This window comes from Vipera berus (genome assembly GCF_964194415.1).
Source record: "Vipera berus genome assembly, chromosome: 5".
Taxonomy (NCBI): Eukaryota; Metazoa; Chordata; class Lepidosauria; order Squamata; family Viperidae; genus Vipera; species Vipera berus.
In genome coordinates this window covers 39257593-39278022 of record NC_138207.1, presented here as the reverse complement: position 1 = coordinate 39278022, position 20430 = coordinate 39257593, and the positions used below count along the sequence as shown (strand labels likewise).

General features: G+C 36.7%; 1 protein-coding gene across 4 annotated transcripts in view; it reads left to right on the top strand.

Moving 5' to 3' along the window:
• The window catches only part of SLCO2A1 (solute carrier organic anion transporter family member 2A1), a 73537-nt gene that overhangs the window by 13980 nt on the left and 39127 nt on the right, over nucleotides 1-20430 (top strand). For 2 of the 4 annotated variants that reach the window (XM_081329077.1, XM_081329076.1), the window contains exon 2: nucleotides 20285-20422. The exons of 1 other annotated variant lie outside the window; for it this stretch is intronic. In XM_081329077.1, the coding sequence (XP_081185203.1) occupies nucleotides 20285-20422 (138 nt within the window). The remainder of the gene's footprint in view (nucleotides 1-20284; nucleotides 20423-20430) is intronic. One more of the 4 variants, XM_081329079.1, reaches the window with a different exon arrangement.

The following is a 20430-nucleotide window of genomic DNA, read 5'->3' as shown; positions in this document are numbered from 1 at the left end:
ATATTCTTCTATGGGTGATTGGGGTATCAAAATTAATTGTTTTCAGCAGCACCAAAAACACCCTCCTTTTGCAGGTGCAAAATCCATGCAAAGTGTATTTTATATCCTTTCTTCTATTGCCTCTAAGGCAGAATAAATTTTATTTATTTATTATTTATACCAGTATATGTCAGCTGCTCCTTAATAGCTTTCAGAAATATAAATAACTAAAATAAAGGATTATTCTTTATATTTCTCTAGTAATCCTATTGAATGGAGTTTTTCATCTTTGACAACTTGAAGATGGGTGGACTTCAACTCCTAGAATTCCTTGGCCAGCTATGCTATGCTGGCCGGGGAATTCCAGGAGTTGAAGTGCACCCATCTTCAAGTTGCTAAGGTTGAAAAACACTGCTATAGAATAAAGTTTTAATGTGTAACTAAGTTCTAAATAATGCATTTAATGTTAAAGTGACATCCAGGTGTTACTTCATTCTGAATCCATTTCTTCTCTGCAAGTCTTTGATATTTTTAGGTAGGTTGCCTTTCTGGACTTTGGCTCACCCAGCAAGTCCATTTTTATCAGGTTATCTCCAAAACTGCATTTAATTTCCTGACCTTTAGATAGGGAGGAAGGTCAGTTTAGTATATAGGTAGCCCTATTGAGGCATGTCTGCCACTTCTGTCCTTAGCTTCTTAGCTTCTTTTGAGATGTTGGTAGGAAAACAGGGTGCTGATCACTGGAAATTGAGTCAGGATGTGGCATATGTCTGACTTGGCAGCTCCGCCAACAGAAGGAATGGTTCATAGCAAAGTAGATTTGTATCAATGAAATACTTAATATAAAGAATGTTCTATTTTCCTTTGCCCAGAGAAGCTGCCTTGCTCTGTTAGCTTGTCCTGCTATGTTTAATGAGTTGATATTATTTTAATGTCTTGTTAGTAATTAAGAGACAGGAGAATCCCATACGTGCCCTGTAGTTTTAGTCAGATCACTTAGAGTAGATGTGAGCAGTCTGAAGGATGTATACACTCTTGTGCTTATGAGTAGCCCCCTTGTTTTTACTATCACTTGGACCCCGGTAATGTGAACTGCGGCACCTTTTTATTTGCTTTCTTGTGTGTCCATTTAAGCATCACCTTTCTGCCCTCTTGTCCTCAAGTCCTATCCAGTGCACAAAAGCAGTCCTTGTCCAAGGAAAGAGAGCGGGTAACACTTGAACAGTACATTGTGGCTCATTTTTGATCTCGAGGAAAACAAGATCACAAAGGCTAATTCTTTCCATATTATCTTTGAGAAATCTCATAGACCAGTAAGGAGGGCACTTTGTTCTCCTTCAAAATGAGGGGAAAGGATCTAAGAAGCTACCAATCTGTCAGTTTGACAGCAATACTTGAGAAGTTTTTAGGACAGATATAAAGACATTGAACAGTAAGCACATTGAAAACAGTATAGACTTCATAAATTTTGCCAGGTTAATCTTCTCAAATGTTTGACTAACTGGATTCCTTAGTAAACTGTGGCAATGTTGTAGGAGTTTTTTGTGCTTCTGTATGCCTTTGATTTAGTAGTGACTCCTGACAGATGCCCAGATAAGTCCCTGCAATTTTCTTGGTGAGGCTTTTGGGAAGTGTTTGCCATTGCTTGCTTCTTGGAGCTGAGAGAGAATAACTGGCCTAAGGTTATCCAGCTGGCTTTACTGTACGCCTAAAGCAGGGAGTAGAACTCACGTCTCCCAGTTTCTAGCCCAGGGCCTATACCACTACACCAAGCTCGCCGTAATGTAGATCTAATAAACTTGATTTATGCAAAGCATCTGACAGTGTATCCACGCAATTCTCTTATTAACAAACTAGCTAAGTGTGGGCTCAATGGCCTTGTCTGTAACTTACTAAGGTATCAAGTATGGTGCCACGAGGATCCCTCTTGAATTCTCTGCCCTTCAGTCCTTTTCTTAATAGCTTGCATGAAGATGTGGAGGGTATGCTTGCCCTAATTATATTATAAGATATAAATTTGAGTTAGGTAGTGAATCTCCTCAAAATAGACATAACAATTAAAGTAATCTTTATTGGTTAGAGAAATTAGCTGAAAATAATAAAAAAGCACAAAGTTTTGTGGAAACAAAATTAAATACACAAGTACAGAATGGGAGATGCCTTGTGAAAACAATCTTGGAATAGTAATAGATTTCAAACTCAATCAGAAATATGACTGCAAAAATGGCAAATGCAGTTCTAGGTTACAGCAATAGAAATATTGTCCCTGATCATGAGAAATAATGTGGCGGATGTGTTCAGATAAAGGCAAAAGAGTCACTGGGAATGTTTTAATTGGGATTCTTAAGTTGAGCAGTGTTTTCAGTGCCTAAAGGCATATTCCAAGATAAGGTTAGCATAAAGAGGAAGGATAGGTTACTTAATACTGGAGTAGTTGGTGGCAAAGTCTAGGGTGTTAGTAAGAGAAGAAAGTTTAATAAGCTTTAGGTCAAGAGAAGTGAAAGTGAAAGATTGTAGACTAAGAGGAGAGTATAGTTAGTGCTGTTCAGTTCCCAAATGAGGAAAAAACACCATAGAAATTGGGAAAACATGGGAGTAAAAACATATACAGGGAGGAACTGTGAGTTTTCAAAATAAACCAAATTGAAACTAAAGGGCAGTTTTTAACAACAGCAAAAGGAAGCTTTTTATCAGTTACTAACAAAATGGAGAGGTTTATATTACAGGTTTTGAGAAGAAACTTTGGACTCTGTAATCAGCACTTGGTAAAATATTTATACATAATTTTAAATTTTATCCTTTACTCACAGAATTCAGTATGGTTTGCGTGGGTTTCTTCTGCCCTTTCTTTCTTGGGTTAACAATGATGATTCATGTATTTTTGGGGGGATAAACGTCTGCTTACAAATCATGTAATTTGGACTTTCAGATCATGCTATAAGCCAAAAATAAATAACATTTTGCTATAGCGCAGTGTGCAGACTAAGGTAGTAACTTGTCCCAGTGAATCCCATGGCTGAAAGAAGATTTCAGCCTAGTTCTTCTAGTCAAAACTTCTCCCCATTTTTAAGAAAGTAAGAGCTAATTAAAAACATATCAAGCCTCAGAGTAGTATTTCTCAGTATGAGCAAATTTAAGATGTGTGGATTTCCAGAATTCCTTAGCCATTCCACATATCATAAAGGTTCAGAAATAATGTCTTAGAGAACAAACAAGCCTGGACTTCAAAAAACTGAATGAGAAAAAAGATAATTGTAGGCAAAGAACAAATTCTAATGCTCCTATATGATTTGGAATATTATAGTTAATTTAGTGTAATCAGTTGGGGATTTGACCCAAGAGGCAATGTTATTTCTTGAATGATAGAATAGAACGGAACGGAACGGAACAACAGAAAAGAACAGAACAGAGTAACAGAATCAGTCCAACACCCAGCCCAAGCAGGAGTCTGTACACCATTTCTGTCAGATGGCAGTCCAGTCTCTCTTCTTGAAAGCCTCCAGTGATGAAGTATCAACAACATCTGAAGGCAGTCTATTCCATTGGTTGATTGTTCTCACTGTCAGGAAATTTCTCCTTATTTCCAAGTGGTCTATATATATTATTTTGATCGCTCTTTGAATGATGGGTTACCAGTCTATTAATTTTACCTCCCTTTATCACCTTTTGAGGTTTGTTATTAATGCCAGTGTTGCTTCAATTATTTTAGCATCCTGTAGTCATTCTAGCATTTTGCAGTCATTCATACATTCAGTATAAATGTCTCTCATGGGAAAGAACAAGATTACTGGCATTATGCAGCCCCTCAGCTGTATGCGTTTGTTTGAAATGTTAATTTTATGCTGAAATTGAGACGTGAGAATGTTGAAAATTACTTAAGCAGGGTTTCCTAAAAAGGCCAGTGCTTTTTCAAACATTAACTTCATTCAGATATCTCACTGTTTGCTAGCAGATTTCTTGAATAATAGCGATTGCCAGCCAAGGCTTAAATTGTGCCTTAAATTAGGAGAAAAGAGTTTCCATTAGAGAGTTCAAATTGTCTTCGTTGTTTCTCATTGATCCAAAGACAGGGGCCTTGTGTATTAGGGATGAGTGGCTTTTTCTGAAGCCAAGATTTGTAATTGGTCTTTAGATGATATGCCTGGAATACACTCCAAAAGTAAGGGGACTAATTTGATTTTATATAATTAAGTTTAGCTAAATGAGGTAATAGGCTTACTCCCCATGTATTTAATAATCTCCCTTTCTGTTAATAATTACTTTGAAGTGGCAACTTTCAGAGCACTTTCTGGAAATGCGTGCAGATCAGGAGCCATAGAAAATGTGTGCTTTTGTAATGTGGCATTGCAGGAAGGTTCTGTTACTGAACTCTAGAGCTGGCCCTGTCATTTGACAAAGTGTGGCAGCTACTTTTTTTTTTATTGAAAAGTTTTAACATACATTTTCTCTTTAACAATCCCCCCTCCCCCTCCCCTCTCCCTCCCTCCCTACCCCTCTCCCCCTCCCCCCCCCCCGACTTCCCAGAGCTAAGTACAAGGTATAAAAACAAAGAAAAAAACAATCATAAACATCCATATGCTAACAACCATAAACTCTAAAATCTATCACTCTCTGGCTCATATAGGATAATACAAACACTATTAATATTAAATATATATAGAAAAAACAAGAAAAAAAAGAAAGAAAAAGAAAAGGAAGACTTATTCAAATGCTACATGAAACTTTTTAGTCCTATATTTGTTCTGGATATACTCAATCCATTTTCTCCATTCCATAATATAACGTTCTTGCGAGTGATCTTTCAAATAAGCCGAAATCTTTGCCATCTCTGCCAGGTCAGAAACCTTTAAAGTCCATTCTTCTATAGTCGGCAGTTCCTCTTTCTTCCAATACTGACCTATTAAGAGTCTTGCTGCCGTAATTAAATTCAACATCAGCTTAGTGTCCACAACCGTAGCATCTGTAATTATTCCCAACAAGAAAAGTTGCGGACAAAACTTTATCCTTTGCTTGAAAATCTTCTGCATATTCCACCAAATTTTAATCCAGAAGGCCTTAACCTTTTTGCAAGTCCACCATACGTGAAAATATGTTGCATCTTCATCACCACACCTCCAGCATTTTGGCTGATAATTCGGATACATACTTGCAAGCTTTTTAGGATCTAGATGCCATCTATAAAACATTTTATAAAAGTTCTCTCTTAAATTTTGAGCTTGTGTAAATTTTACGTTCCTCACCCAAATCTTTTCCCACGTATCCATTGTAATAACTTCTTGGATGTTTTGAGCCCATTTTATCATACAGTCCTTAACAAGTTCTGTTTCTGAGTCAATCTCTATCAATGCAAGATATATCCGTTTAATATGTGCTGGTCCCTGATTTCTAATTTGCTTTATCAGATTTTCATCAGTCATTGTAAAGCCAATTTTCTGGTCTTCTTTCCACCTGGCCCGTAGCTGAATATATTGAAACCAAGTTTGAACAATCTCTTCATCTCACAAGAAGCTATATGGTTTCAAACACCAGACATTTCTTTCCAAGCTTAAAATCTCTTTATACGTAGTCACATCATGTTTAAAACCAACATTTATGTTTTCTATTGCGTGTTTTGGAATTGCCCACAATGGTATCTTACAGTCTAACTTATGTCTATACTTCTTCCAAACTCTCAACAATGCCTGTCTTAAAATATGCACTCTAAACACATTATCTACCTTCTTATCATACAACAAATATGCATGCCAGCCAAACAGCAAGTCATGGCCCTCAAGATTTAATAATCTCTCTTGTGTCAAATTAATCCAGTCACTTATACCTGCTAATGCAGCAGCTTCATAATATAATTTAAAATTAGGCATTTTAAGACCACCTCTTTCACGAGTATCCTGCATAAACTTAAATTTAACTCGTGGCCTTTTCCTTGCCCAGACAAATTTATTGATACCTCTCTGCCATTCTTCCAAATTAGAATCTTTCTTAAGAACCGGTATCATTTGAAATAAAAATAAAAATTTAGGCAGGACATTCATTTTCACTGCTGCAATTTGCCCCAACAAAGACAATTGCAGTTTTTCCCAACTCTCCATTTCTTTTTGGATTTTTCCCCATAATTTTTCATAGTTATTTTTATATAGTTTTGTATTAGAGGGCGACAAAAGCACCCCCAAATATTTGACCCTTTTAACAATCTCAAATCCAGTTAACCCTTCTAAAAGGGCCTTTTGCGATGCTGTCATGTTTTTAACCAAAATTTTAGTTTTTTGTACATTAACTTTGAATCCAGAAACCTTCCCATATTGCATTATTATCTCCATCAGGTCCACAACAGAGCTCTCCGGCTGGGTCACTGTAACAACCAGATCGTCTGCGAACGCTCTCAATCTATAATCCTGATCTCTAATTTGTATACCCTTAATTCTTTCCGAGTTCCGTATTTTTACCAGTAATATCTCCAATGTTAACACAAATAACAAAGGTGATAACGGGCACCCTTGCCTTGTACCCTTCTCGATATTACATGCTTCTGACAAGCTATTATTAACAATTATTCGGGCTGTTTGTTTTTGATATAATGCCCTAATTGGTTGCAGAAATTTATCCCCAAAATTCATTTTATTTAAAACTTTCATCAAAAATTGCCAATTCAATTGATCAAAGGCTTTTTCAGCATCTAAAAAAATTAGCGCCGCAGGGATCTGGTTGTTCCTTTCCAAAAATTCCAACACATCAACTATATGCCTCACGTTATTTTTCATTTGCCTACCACTAATAAACCCAGTTTGATCCCCATGAATCATCTGTTGCAGAACCCTCATCAATCTATTAGCCAACACCTTAGCAAATATCTTATAATCTGTATTTAATAGTGATATCGGTCTGTAGTTTTTTACTTGAGTAACATCTTGGTCTTCCTTCGGAATCAAAGAAATAAAAGCAGTTCTCCAAGACGGAGGCACCTTTCCCCCTCTCTGGATTATCTGGAACAATTCCTTTAACGGTTTTATCATTTCTAATTGTAAATTTTTGTAGTAGGCCGCAGTCAAACCATCTGTACCTGGCGCTTTATCCACCTTCAACTCCTTAATTGCTGTAAGTATTTCTTCTTCTGTAATCAATTGATTAATCTCCTCTTTTTGTAGTTGCGTAAGAACCGGAATGCTAGCATTCTCCAAATATACATCAATGTCTTTTTCATTAATCTTCTCCTTAGCATATAATTTAGAATAAAAATCCACAAAGGCTTCCTTAATAAGATCCTGTTGAAACACTACCTTTCCCTTATATTCAATTTTGTCTATATTAGAAGCCCTCTGCTTTTTCCTTAGTCTATAAGCTAGCCATCTACCTGGCTTATTAGCATTGCAAAAAGTGTTATGCCTGGCAAACCGCAAATTGGTAGCCACCTGGTCAGCCATTAGTTTATCGAATTGTCCTCTTAATAGCTTAATAACCTCCTTAGTCTTCACATCCAATGGATTCAGAATCAAGGCATTCTCTTTTTCCTTAATTTCATTCTCCAATTCTTTCCTTCTAGCTTCCAAAGTACGTCTGTGTTTATTATTCATATATATCAACACCCCTCTCATATAGGCCTTGCTAGCATCCCAAACCATGTCCATAGAAGTATCCTTATTCATATTAATTTCAAAAAAACCCTTCATTCGCTGTTTACACTCTTCCACATTTTTCTGATTTCTAAACAAGTTCTCATTTACACGCCACGAGCGCCTATCTCTATTGTCCTTATTAATCTCTAACCATACTGGGCTATGGTCAGAAATAGCTCTTGCACAAATCTTTACCTTCTTAATCCTAGAAAAAAAATCGTTAGTCAACAAAATGAAGTCAATCCTGGAAAAAGATTGATGTCTATCAGAAAAAAAAGTATAATCCTTTTCATGCGGGTGTGTGTCACGCCAAATGTCTCGCAATTCCAAATCATCCTTCATTTCAAAAAAAGATTTAGGCAATCTGGCATGACACGGAACACGCTTAAAAAAACCAGCCTTATCCATCTGTACGTCCAAAACACCATTCCAGTCCCCCATAAAAATAAACGATTTGTAATCCAACTGGGTAAGCTTTGTATGAAGTAAGCTAAAAAAGTCAGCTTGTTGTTGTTGATTAGGAGCATACAGTCCAACTAAAAGCGTTTTTTTGCCTTCTAACAACAAATCTATCATTACGTATCTTCCATACTTGTCTGCTTCAATTAAGTCCGCTGTTAAAGCACTTTTAACATAGACAACCACTCCGTTTTTCTTATTCATTGCAGAGGCGACAAATTGCGTACCCAACCTTGAGTTCAATAAAAACTTTTGGTCCATAGCCCTAATATGCGCTTGCAAGCATATAACATCAATCTTAAATTGTTTTAAATATTGAAAAACTTTCTTTCTCTTCTGAGGCGAATTTAGTCCATTAACGTTCCAGGTTAGAAATTTAGTCGCCATGCTTGTCATCCCGAAGCTGTTGGAGCACATCTTTAATAGCCCCTCTGTCGCCTTTGGGCCGTGCTCCTCCCACTGCCTCGCTATAAGTACGCTTTGAAATTTCCATAAACTTCTGCTGGTCTTGTTCTTTTATTTGTTTTGCTCTTTTTAAAGCAGCACGCGTCACCCTCAGCTCTCCAACATCAGCCAACGAAGTTATAGTTTGATCCCCTCCAGCACCATTCTCCTCTGTCTGTCCATCTTCTTCTCCAGATCCCTTTGCCGCTTCCAGAAGTGATAGTGGAGTTGCTTTTAAAACATTATTGTAGAAATCACGCGCCTGTGTCACAGTGACCAGACGGTATCTTTTACCTTCATGCATCGCCACCAATCCAACTGGGATCTCCCATCTGAACCTTATATCACGTTGCTTAAGTTCCTGCACAAGAAATGCAAAGTCCTTTCTTCTTCTTAAAATCTTTGGAGGAATTTCCTTTAAAACCAAAACTTCTTGGTCAGCAACCACTACTTTAGTATCATAGGCGGCTTGAATAACTTCATCTCTAGTTTCTCTCTTTGCAAAATAAACCACCACATCTCTAGGTAGCTTTCTCTGTCTAGCAATCCATGAATTAACACGAAAAACTTTATCCATGCATCCCTTTATTTCAGATGCTGACTGACCCAATACTGCTTCCAGAGCTTCAGAAATCAGCTGCTTTAGGTCTTCTTTAATATTTTCTTTTAAGCCTCTGATTCTAACAGCATACTGCATCTGATGAAACTGAACAAGACTTAATTCTCTGTCCATTTTATCTCTTAACTCTTCATTCTCCAATAGCTTTACTTCTAATTAGCATTTTTTTGAGTCAAATCTTCCACTTTTTCTTCCAAACCTTGCACACATTCAGCCACACTTTCCACTGTAGACAAAATGTCTACCCTCATCGCACTGAATTTCTCTTCCATCCTCTCTTCTATCCTCTCCTCCATTTTCTCCAATTTCTCCTCCACCTTTGCCAATTTATCACCCAGTGTTTCTAAAATTACCTGGGCATGTTTTTCAAGAGCATCTTGTAAATCCTTCGATGTCAATGCAGCAGGAGGAAGCAAGGCTTGCAACGATGTCTGTTGCACCGGGGAAGTTCCAGCACTCCGAAGAGTTTTTGAGGGAGGTTTAGCCGCCATCTTTTTTACTTTTACTTGTTACGCACTTTCACTTTAAGTTTAAAAAGTCCATTAAGCTAGAGAGTAAAAATAAAAGTCCTCTTCACCTTTTCCTCTTGTACCGCTCTGCCTGCTCCTTTTATTCCAGGGTCTTTCCTTCTGGCAGGGGTGGTCGCAAACGCCTGGCTCTGCTCCAAGAATCCCGGAGCAGAGACGCTGAACAGCTGGGAGCAACCCAGGCTACGGGGGAGTTCAATCCTTCAGCCGCCCAAGCTTTAAGCTCAGGCGGCCCCGGAGAACTCAACCCCTACCTGGGGCCTCTCCCCCTCCTCTTCTCCCGAGGAGGGGGCTTCAAATTCACCCGAACAGCTGATCGGCGCTGTTTCGGGTGAAAACAACACAGCTGAGCAGCGGGCAGCCCGAAACGGCTGTCTCCGGCGCCGCGCCGCCACCGGAAGTCAGTGTGGCAGCTACTTTGTACAACTGATTTGGGGTATAGTAAAAGGGCAGAAGAGTATTAAGGGGCTATTTAAGAGATTGTTGTTGCAGTTTCACTGAAGGAACAGTAGGACTTCAAGTGATGTATTATTTCACAAACTTGGATCAAGTAGCAAATAGGCGCTGTGCAGTTGAAAATTAGTTAGTCTGGCATGATTGCAGGTGCAGACAACCTGATGCTTTCCAAATGTTGGAGTCTTGGCTTCCCCAATTTTTTCCAATAGCATTGCTTCATGAATTGTTTCAAAACATCTTTTTCTGTACCTCCTTGCCTACTTATGCTTTATTGAAATTTTATGCTTAGGTGCACTGATCTTCACTTTGAGAACGTGATTACCAATCTTATTTTTCAGCCCCCACTCCTCCATCTTTCTCTTCCCTAACCCTTTCTTGTTCATTCTTTATTTATAACTCTTTGAAATCTGTTAGTGACAGTTGGACGGAAGTAATTAATTGATGGCAAAATCTACCTTTGATAGAGATTCTGAGTTTTAATACCCTCCTCTCATCATAGCTTTAAAACTTTGATTCAAAAGTGCTTGCAGAACCACCGTGATTGTTGTAAAATAACTTGCACTGATTTTGCATTCCCCACACTTTCTATGGCTAGCTACAATGTCTGTAATAACCTGTTTGGAGTTGCCCTTGCTCTCTGCACATCTGACTCATGTTTCATTTTATCTTTTTTTTCATCCCTCTACTTCTGATCCCTCAAGTTCATGTCTGATTATTTAAAACAGACTTTAAAAAGTGTCCCCAAAATTGTGTTAAAGGTAAAGGTAAGGGTTCCCCTGCACATGCGTGCTAGTCGTTTCCAACTCTAGGGGCCGGTGCTCAGCTCCGTTTCAAAGCCGAAGAGCCAGCGCTTGTCCAAGGACGTCTCCGTGGTCATGTGGCCGGCATGACTAGATGCCAAAGGTACACAGAATGCTGTTACTTTCCCACCGTAGTGGTCCCTATTTTTCTACTTTCATTTTTACGTGCTTTCGAACTGCTAGGTTGGCAGAAGCTAGGACGAGTAACAGGCACTCACTCTGTTACGTGGCACTCGGGATTCGACCCGCCAAACTGCCGACCTTCTGATCGACAAGCTCAGCGTCCTAACCCACTGAGCCACCGCATTCCTTAAAAATTGTGTTAAAAAGTTTAATTAAATTTTTCTGGGCGAGAGGTTATGAATATGGCTCTGATGGATTTGGGACCTTCTGTTCTATTCCCTATTGTTATATGTCTATTGACCTTATTGTTATAACTGTATAATTAATTATTAAGTCTTATTTCTAATTACTGAAATACCTAGAAAGGCAGTGACCTTAAAAAAATCTCTTTTGCCCCTAATGCTAACACGTTCCTGTCTCTGCAGAAGAAAGCTGATATTTTTCCTGCTCTTAAACTATCAAAGCAAGTTTTGGCAGTGCAATCTCGGGGGCAAAGTTTTATTTATTACAAAATTTATTTGCTGCTCATTTCGTGTCATACGATTCTGGGTGGAATGGGTTGCTGAGGGGCTCAGACTACAGGTTGCCAACCTCTGGCTTAGAACTGTGTGCCAATTTAAATATCACGATGTCTGTTCAAAGTTTTATTTAAATATCACGATGTCTGTTCAAAGTTTTCAGCTCTTACGATCTTTTTGGCATACCTAATAATAGAACTGTTTTTAGATGGATTTTTTGACTTTCATAGAAAGAGCTGGCAAACACAATTTAGGGCATTTTAAAGAACTATTATTTTTTTAAGGCTGTGTTCTGTGAGACACCTTTAAAATGTTATATTTCAATCACTTTTAAGTACTTCCAGATATTACAAATTTCAGCTCTCACAATTTCTGAGTATTAATCATGTGGACAGTGGTAGTCGTCATCAAAACCAAGAGGAGGGCACTATTTGCTTATTCTTGCAAATGTCCCTGCATTAACACTTTATGAAACAGAAGATTCCTTACATGGTTCAGCCCTTGGTCTGTGTCATTTTAGGATGTCCTAGTAGTCCTTTATACTTTAAAAGAGGTTTTATACAACTGATGTATTTGCCTGTCAATCCAAAATCTTTAGATAGTGAAAGCACCTCTGCTGGCTTTTCTCAAGAGCAACCAAAATGATACTGCTTACACATAATTCTCCATGAGTTAAGATGTTCAAATACAGGACAACCTTATTTTAGATTAATGAAGGTTAACTTAAACTTTGGGTACAGTATCTTGCATTTGTAACAATGAACTTAACCCCAGAAGAAAACGTGCCAGTAGCGTTGCTCCAGTAATTCATAGGAAGAGCAGAAAGGAACAGAATAAAAATATCTTTACTTATAGCTGTTACATATGAATAAACTCTTATTCAGCATTAATTTTATTGATTGAAATTGTTCTCTCATTTGTAGAAAGAAAGAAAAAGGTAGGATAGATGAACAAAGAAAAGCAATTGAGCATGTAGCTTAGGAACAGCCTATAGGTGCTCATTTTTATCTATCTATCTATCTATCTATCTATCTATCTATCTATCTATCTATCTATCTATCTATCTATCTATCTATCTATCTGTCAGGACCCACCCCAAACAACGTCTTAGGAAGACAAAACTCTTGGAGCCAAATCTAGTCCAAAAGGAATCTTTACTATGACATGCTTGCTTGTAGGAATACAAGACAGGACTTAATATTGTTCTACAAACTAAAACCTTATAAAGAGTTCCCGGTTCAACCCCCCCTTAACCCCATTTGGTCAGTCCCCCATCATTTACCTCGTATCATCCCTCTCGTGGGAAAAAGGAACTTAGGACCTTTTATGTTTATTGCTCTCTTCCTTGACACAAGCCAGATGCTACCTACCCTAAACCTCCCTTTTGTTTCCCCAGTTCAAAAGGCTTCTCTTTTCCTTTGAAATGCCTAATACAGGCTCAATACACATTCGTTCCTTCCTCCTCGGGAGATGGCAGAATCCAGGAACAACGTTTTAAACATACATTTATGAATATGATATAAATGGATTCTGACACTATCTATCTCTTAGTCATAATAAGGCTGGTTTACTGTTAAACAAATGTAATATAATTGGTTTAAATTTATGTAGGAATTCACACATTTCTAAAAGCCCATGTATATAGATATCCTATGTGAATAAAATGCACATACCTTGCAAGGAGATATCTTTTCACTGCCAAATTTGTTTCAGGGAGTCCTGATTTCAGAGTAGTTTGTGGGAAATACGGGGGACAAAACGGAATAAAGATAATCCATTCATTCAGTACAACTCCCTCTTTTGACATGCATCACCAGTATGTGTGGTGAGTGAAGGAGAAGTAGCATCAGAAAACACTTCTCAGTGGTGGATCCTATTTCTCTCCCCCTCCAATATATTTTGGCACAGGGATTGGACTTTTGTATTCTTAAGGGTTTTTCAGTGCAGATGTAACATTCACACCTCAACAATTCTCTTTGCATTACTTAGACATACTTAACTGGAAAAATACAGTACAAATAAGGATGATTGTCTTTGGTTTCTTGTTTCTCAAGATGATGATCAGGCTTTCCGAAAACCGCTCCCTTTACTTTTCCTCTGACAAAGGATTCCTTCAAATGAAGGTTTTGTGCCAAATTGAGATTCACTCTGGACTGTTCTGCCTCACAACATCATCTTGTATGATAGGCTGAGTCCATGCTTTACTCCTGATCCTTGATTTTATATAAAGGTATATAAAAGGGAAGTTGCTTTTCTGGAAACAGAGAGTAAATCCTTAACTCTAAACCATGGTAGGATTTTATTGATAATTAATTCAAGGGGAGTTACTTTATACATGAACTTTGATTTTTATTAGCTAATGCTGCAACAATGGCACAGACTTTTTTCTGCCAAATCTCTGGAAATGTTCAACAGTGCTTATATTTCATAGCAGATGTTTGAATGTTGCCTTTAGAAGGGTAAGCAAAGTTGTTGACTGTTATTTTACATAAGCTATTCCGGCTGCTTAATGTGGACTGGGTAGATTTACATTAATTACCCTGATAGCCAATACTAGAGAATAAACAGATTTTTTTTGCTTTATGCCCTAATAATCTATGGGTGTTTCAGATACCAAGATATAACACAAAAGCTCATAATAATATTTTACCCTTTTTCAAAAAAAAAACCCAAAACCCTTCCAGCAGTGACCTATATCTTTTTCCATATATGTCTCATTTAAAGTTTAATAAAAAGATGGTAGAAAACAAAAAGCAGTTGCATTCTCCAGTTCTCTTCTTTCCTCTGCTATAGATCTTCTGCAACTAAGTCTTAGAAGACAGACCATTCTGTCAATTCTGCGTTTTGAAAGTTTTCATTTATTTTCTTATTCAACTATCCCTAATAAGTGTATTTCTTTCTATGTGCAGCTATCTCTAATATCTACATTTTAATTATGTAACTTCTACCTGTAATTGTTGCCTATACAGTCATTTCTGGCAGGTAGGTTTTTATGCATGCATCTTTTTCTAAGAGATGCTTTTTTTTCTATAACTGCATACTTTTTCTACAACTGAACATGGATATGTATTATGGTGAATTACACAACCATGAATACTATGCCAGGTTTTACTCTAGCTAGCAAATCATAACATTTACTTGAAAAAATAAGTCTGTGATGGATTTTTTTAAAGCCTCTCCATTCTATAGTTGTTGGGCATGAGAAAATAGACATTTTAAAAATAAATTGTGGTTGGACTTAAGCTATTTCTATAAACAGTTTGCAGTTATGGTCATTTGTCCAACTTTCAAATAAACATCCAGGCAATGAATAGGGGACTTAAGAAAACACAGATATATAATATTGGGTGACAGTGTTGTGAGACTCTTTTAAAATGTTCCTGAATATGTCAAGGGGAAAACCCTGTTTTGGCCTGGGGGACTGGCTCTGTGCTATACAAGGGGTATCTAAGAATTAACTAAAGTTACCATATTTTTGGTACTTCTAGCTTTTCTAGTTTTCATATGTATGAAAAACCATCGGCTTGTAAGACTTGTCCACACTCAGAAAGCTGTATGTTAGATTGAATTTCCCACATGGAGCACCTTTTAATGACCTACTAAGATCACTCTTTCCCAGTAAGTGCCTTCCTAATGTGTTAGAACCAGACTGACTTATTTTTAACATTCAATTCAGGAGAGCCAAAAATTATTTTCTGCTGTTGTATGTACTAATGAAAAGAAACAAGCTTCTTGGAAAAATGCTAATATATCTCAGCAGGAGCTAGTGTCTCATTTCCATTGAGAAACCTGGATAGCTCAACTGATTTTAGCCAGATGCCTTTTAATAGACAATTCCAATGTCTTTTTCTGTCAAATGGAGCATCCGGGTAGCAACAGAATTTGGCTCCCCCCCCTTTTTTTTCAGCTTTTAACATGCATCTGCCTAAAATCAGGCCACTTTTGGTATCAGTCATAAGGTTTTTTTTAATTTATTTCATCTAATTTACTTTCAGGGAAAGGTTACCTGCTATGCCCATCTGGATTCTATTTCCCATAATTGCTCGTTCTATCTTTTTTTCCCCTCCTGTAGGAGGAAATATCTTCAGTTGTTAATGTAAGATTAAAACATTCTTTATTATTTTTATGTTTACCTGCTTACATGAAAATAAATACCTGTACTTTACAATTCAGTGATTTTGACTGAATAGACAAGTTTAGAATGCCACTGCAAACTAACATTAAAATTGTACCAGCAAATATCATCTTAAAGGTATAGCTATGAAAATTGAAATGAAAATGAAATCCAATTCAGATTAACAAATCAAAGAATCCCTATACAGAACCAGGCCCCTCCAGTCACAAATACATACAGGGGCCTTCGAACTATCTTTATGTATTAGTAGCAAATAGCAGCCTAATTAGGCCAACAAAAAGCCACAAGTAATGGCCCTTCAAATAAAAAACATAAGCGTTAAGGAATTTGAATTTCTTTCTCACTGACACCATGGTTTCATTGCTCTCCTGTATTGTTGCATAAACTGAACTGAATTAATATTATTTCCAGAATGCATAGCTGAATGGAGGTTGGCAGGGGAACTGAAGTCTCAATGCATGCTGGGTGCCATGTTGAGAAATGCTGTTTTTTATTGTGGGCTGCTTGAGACTCAGCATTTGGAATATTTTATTGCCCTACCATTAGACCTCATCAGTGGTGGGATTCAAATATGTGAACAACTGGTTCTCTGTGTGGATGCCGCTTCTGGAAGTCTATTCTGGGCCTGGGCAACAAAAAACTTGCTACCGGTTCTGCCGAAGTGGTGCGAACCAGTTGAATCAATCCCGCCACTGGACCTCATCATGAGCAAGCATATTGATGGAAACATATGGAGCATACATAGTACTGTAGAGCTTCTTTTCAGCTCAAATAATAGAGATAGATCCATTAGTTTAAGGTGTAATTGCCCCAGTAAGCATAAAGCAGAATGGAAGATAATCATCTTTTAATTAAAAAAAAACAAGAATTAGATTTGTTTGATGCTCACTTTGTAAATGTTCTTATCCCTAAAGTGCTTCTCTGAGCTTACTGGCATTATTATAACTTTGCTAAAAAAAATTGGGATATGTAAAGAGGAAGAAGAACTATCTCAAAGAAAAGATTAGATTGTGTTTTTATGGGGAACCATTTGGGATTTTAGGACATGTACTGAGCATTGTTATGAAATGGTTACCAGAACAGTTACGCCTATCACATTGCTTGATCATACTTGATTCTGAGAAAAAATATTTTCATATGCAGCCTATTGTTGTCACTGCTGCTCTAACCAAAAAAAAAAAGGAGGGGGAGAGGAAGAGTTTAAAAAAAACAGAGTGTAGCTTAAGTCTCTCTCAGATAATTTTAATGTATTTATAACTCGACAAAGCCAGTGAAAACATTGCAGCTTCATTCACAATTGTTAAAAAGCTATACAGAAAACATACTGTGCTTAACAAGTAGGCTGTGCTCCTGTGGTGTCAGTCTGAATTCCAAGGAAAAGAAGCAAGAATCTGATCTGGATACTATTAAGAAATTCTAGCATCTGCTTTTTTGATCATAGTCCAGATCTTGGAAATGCTTTTGATTTTCCTTTCTATATATACATAAATCAGCTTTCCAGTATATCTTATTCCTGTAAGCTATGCTGTTTTATCTCAAGAGGCACTGTTTTCTGGGCCAGGCGTAATGTTTTTTACCTTTATTTCTTCATGTATATTTTGCTCGGGGGGGGGGGGAAGTTTACCAATACATACTTTCTTCTTAAATTGTATACTTCCCTGTTTATCATTCATAAATAATGGGTGAATAATGCTGACATAAAAAATGTTGGAACATTTTCACTAAATTATAAGAGCTAAATACAGATTGGAATAAAGTAAAAGTCTACTCTTTATCATGAGTAAAAAAGGCAGTCTGTTTATACTGCCAGAGAGTAACCTGATTTGCAGTTAATGATGGAAAGTAATAAGTTGTGTCAGGAAAATGAGTAGCCATCACAGCCACTTCTGTTATGTAGGAAAGAGTTTTGAGAGGACTTGTTATACAGAATTTTTAAAAATCCTAATAATATAGAGGAGAATTTGGCATGAATTTGTCATTCTCCCTTCGAACTGTGAAGCTGTACTTTATCCATGCCTTTTCTAACCTCACGTTTCTTTTGTTTCACTGTGTTTCTGTCATATTTGTTAAATATTATTTGAGTTAAGAGCTACAAGAAGGGAAGGAATGTTCCACTAGTGGCTTTGATTGGGAAACTGTTCTTTATTATCATTGGCTAAACAAAAATCTCATGCAAAAATTAGGTTTGCACGTATGCACAAACACACACGAAATATAATATTGCTAGCCTTAGTGTTGGAACAGAGGCCACAGGATCTCATGGATGCCTGTTCTATGTCAAGCATAAACAAATACTGGAAACAATTAAGTTTATGATAACCCTCCTAAAAATGACAATCAACAACAATGGGGAATTGAGAATTAGAAAAGCCGAGAGTTGGAAAAATTGTAGTCTAACTTAAGTTTTATTTGTCATTTTAATATTTATTTAAAATATGCATCTATTACCTGTTGGGCAGTACAGGCTCTTAATTTATGTTCTTCAAGCTTTTTTGCATTTCATATTTCAAGTTCTGATTATTTAGTGATTTATTCAATTTTTATCTTGTTATGTTTTATATCATTTTTGGCTTTTTTTTTCTTTCACTCAAAAATACATATTTCGATGCTGCTCCCTACCATAATTGACCAAGCAAGATCATAATTGACCAAGCAAGATCATAATATCTAATATAATAAGTCATAGAACTATATTAAATAAATAATTACTAAATCTGCCCTCCAGAAAGCTCGGTCTCTATCAGTACGGCAGCCAGTTTTTGGTTAAAGATTTTACTCTAGTACTCTCTTTATCAAATATTCCCACAGTTGGTTTCTTTATAAAAGTTCCAGAATGGAATTAAAGAAAACTAGTGTACTTGGCCATTAAGCGTGCATAGTGTCAGGACAAGCAGTAGTGAAAGCCAGTATTTGCTCAACAGAGCCAGATTAATTTGATGCAGGGAGGGAAGAATGCAGTTGCAAGTAGAACAGCGAATCTCCCAAACATATTTTGTCTACCTGTATACTTTGAAAGTATCTTGAAGGCACCTTGAAGGCATGAAAGAACTGAAAATATTTAGACCTAAGAAAAAAAGGATTGAGAGGAAATAGGAAATAGAATATCTGAAAGAATGTCACAGAGGGGAAAAAAATAAGGCCTGTTGTCTGTCTTTTCGGAATTCAGGACAAGGAAGAAAAGAGTTATATTACAGGAAATCTACTTACTATTAAACGTGTAATAGAGCAATGCAACAGTGGAAGGAATAAGCAGTTAAGGATGGACTCAGATCGCTGGTTGTGTTAAAATGGTGGTCGACAGCCAGATGCTTTACTTTTCATTCACACATTAAACTGAGTCCTTCGGGAGAAGGGCGGTATAAAAATTTAAATAATAATAATAATAATAATAATAATAATAATAATAATAATAATAATAAAAAACTGGGGTTGGACTTAATGCCAGAATGGTTCCTTCAGATTCTGTGATTCTATTGTACATGTTATCTTACCGTACTCCTTCTTAAAACTTATTTCATTTTTATTGCTGATTTTTTTAAGATACATATGCTGTTCTAATCTCACAATCTCTATTATTTGGCTACAATATTTCTCTAAGGATTTTTTTTTTGATGACACATTCAAATTGGGTAAAGGTTTAGTCACTAAGACTCCATATTTCATCTTTTAAAGTGATGGCAAGGAGCCATGCTTTATTTTTATGGTTATTTTATTAATATAACACATCTCAAACAAACATGAATTTTTTAGTTGTGATTGTAGCTGCCAAATCCTAGAAAAGTCTTTTAAATGCAGTGTACACAAGGAAATATGGACAAAATGAAACCACTAAGAAACAAAAGGAAATTTAGCTCAAAAATTTTGCATTTACAAAAATGAAAAAAAAATAAAGTGAATAAATAAATAAAAACAATGTTAAAGAAAAGCTCCAAAGGGAGTAAAAAAACAAACAAACTCAGACCAACCCAGTAGCAGAGGAGAGGAAAAATATGGCTTGCTGGATCACAGAGTTAGAGTGAAAGAGTAACATACTGTAGGTCCAGGGTTTTTTTAGCCTAATGCCAGATTTATTTCTTGTTTGTTTTAACAAGCATTTATTTCATGTTAAAAGCAGAGCATGACGACATGATCCCTATGTCAAACAAGAGCTAAATTAATGATTGTAGCAGAAAGCTTTGACCATCAGAAGGCAATGCATTCATCAATCATAGTCTATATACTGTGTAACTTACTGTCAGTCTAACATGCTACAAAAAATACACAAATCACAAAGAAAAAAAAGACTTTTTCCATCTTCTTTATAACTTTGGTCATAATATTTAATTTTTTCTTTTAATACCATAAATTCAACCTCTCAAATATTGAAAATGTGAGCTCACTGACCATCATGTAGGGCAATGGATCCCAATTTTTAAAAAAGTTTGATTTTCAGTTAAGCAAATCCTCTTCAGATGTTTGTGACTTTGGTTTTAAGTTTATATAAACATTTGGTTGCTATTTTGCCTGTAACTCAGAATCATCCAACAATATCATGCAGATACAGTACATATTGGTACTTCCAACCTAGCCCTCCATTAAGGTAATACATCTAATTATGCATCTTCTTGCTAACAGGTGTTTGTGTTCTGCCATGGCCTGATGCAGCTGTCTCAACTCCTCTACAGTGCTTACTTTAAGAGTAGCTTGACTACCATCGAGAAGCGCTTTGGCCTCTCCAGTTTATCTTCTGGCTTTATCTCCAGTTTACATGAGGTAATTGT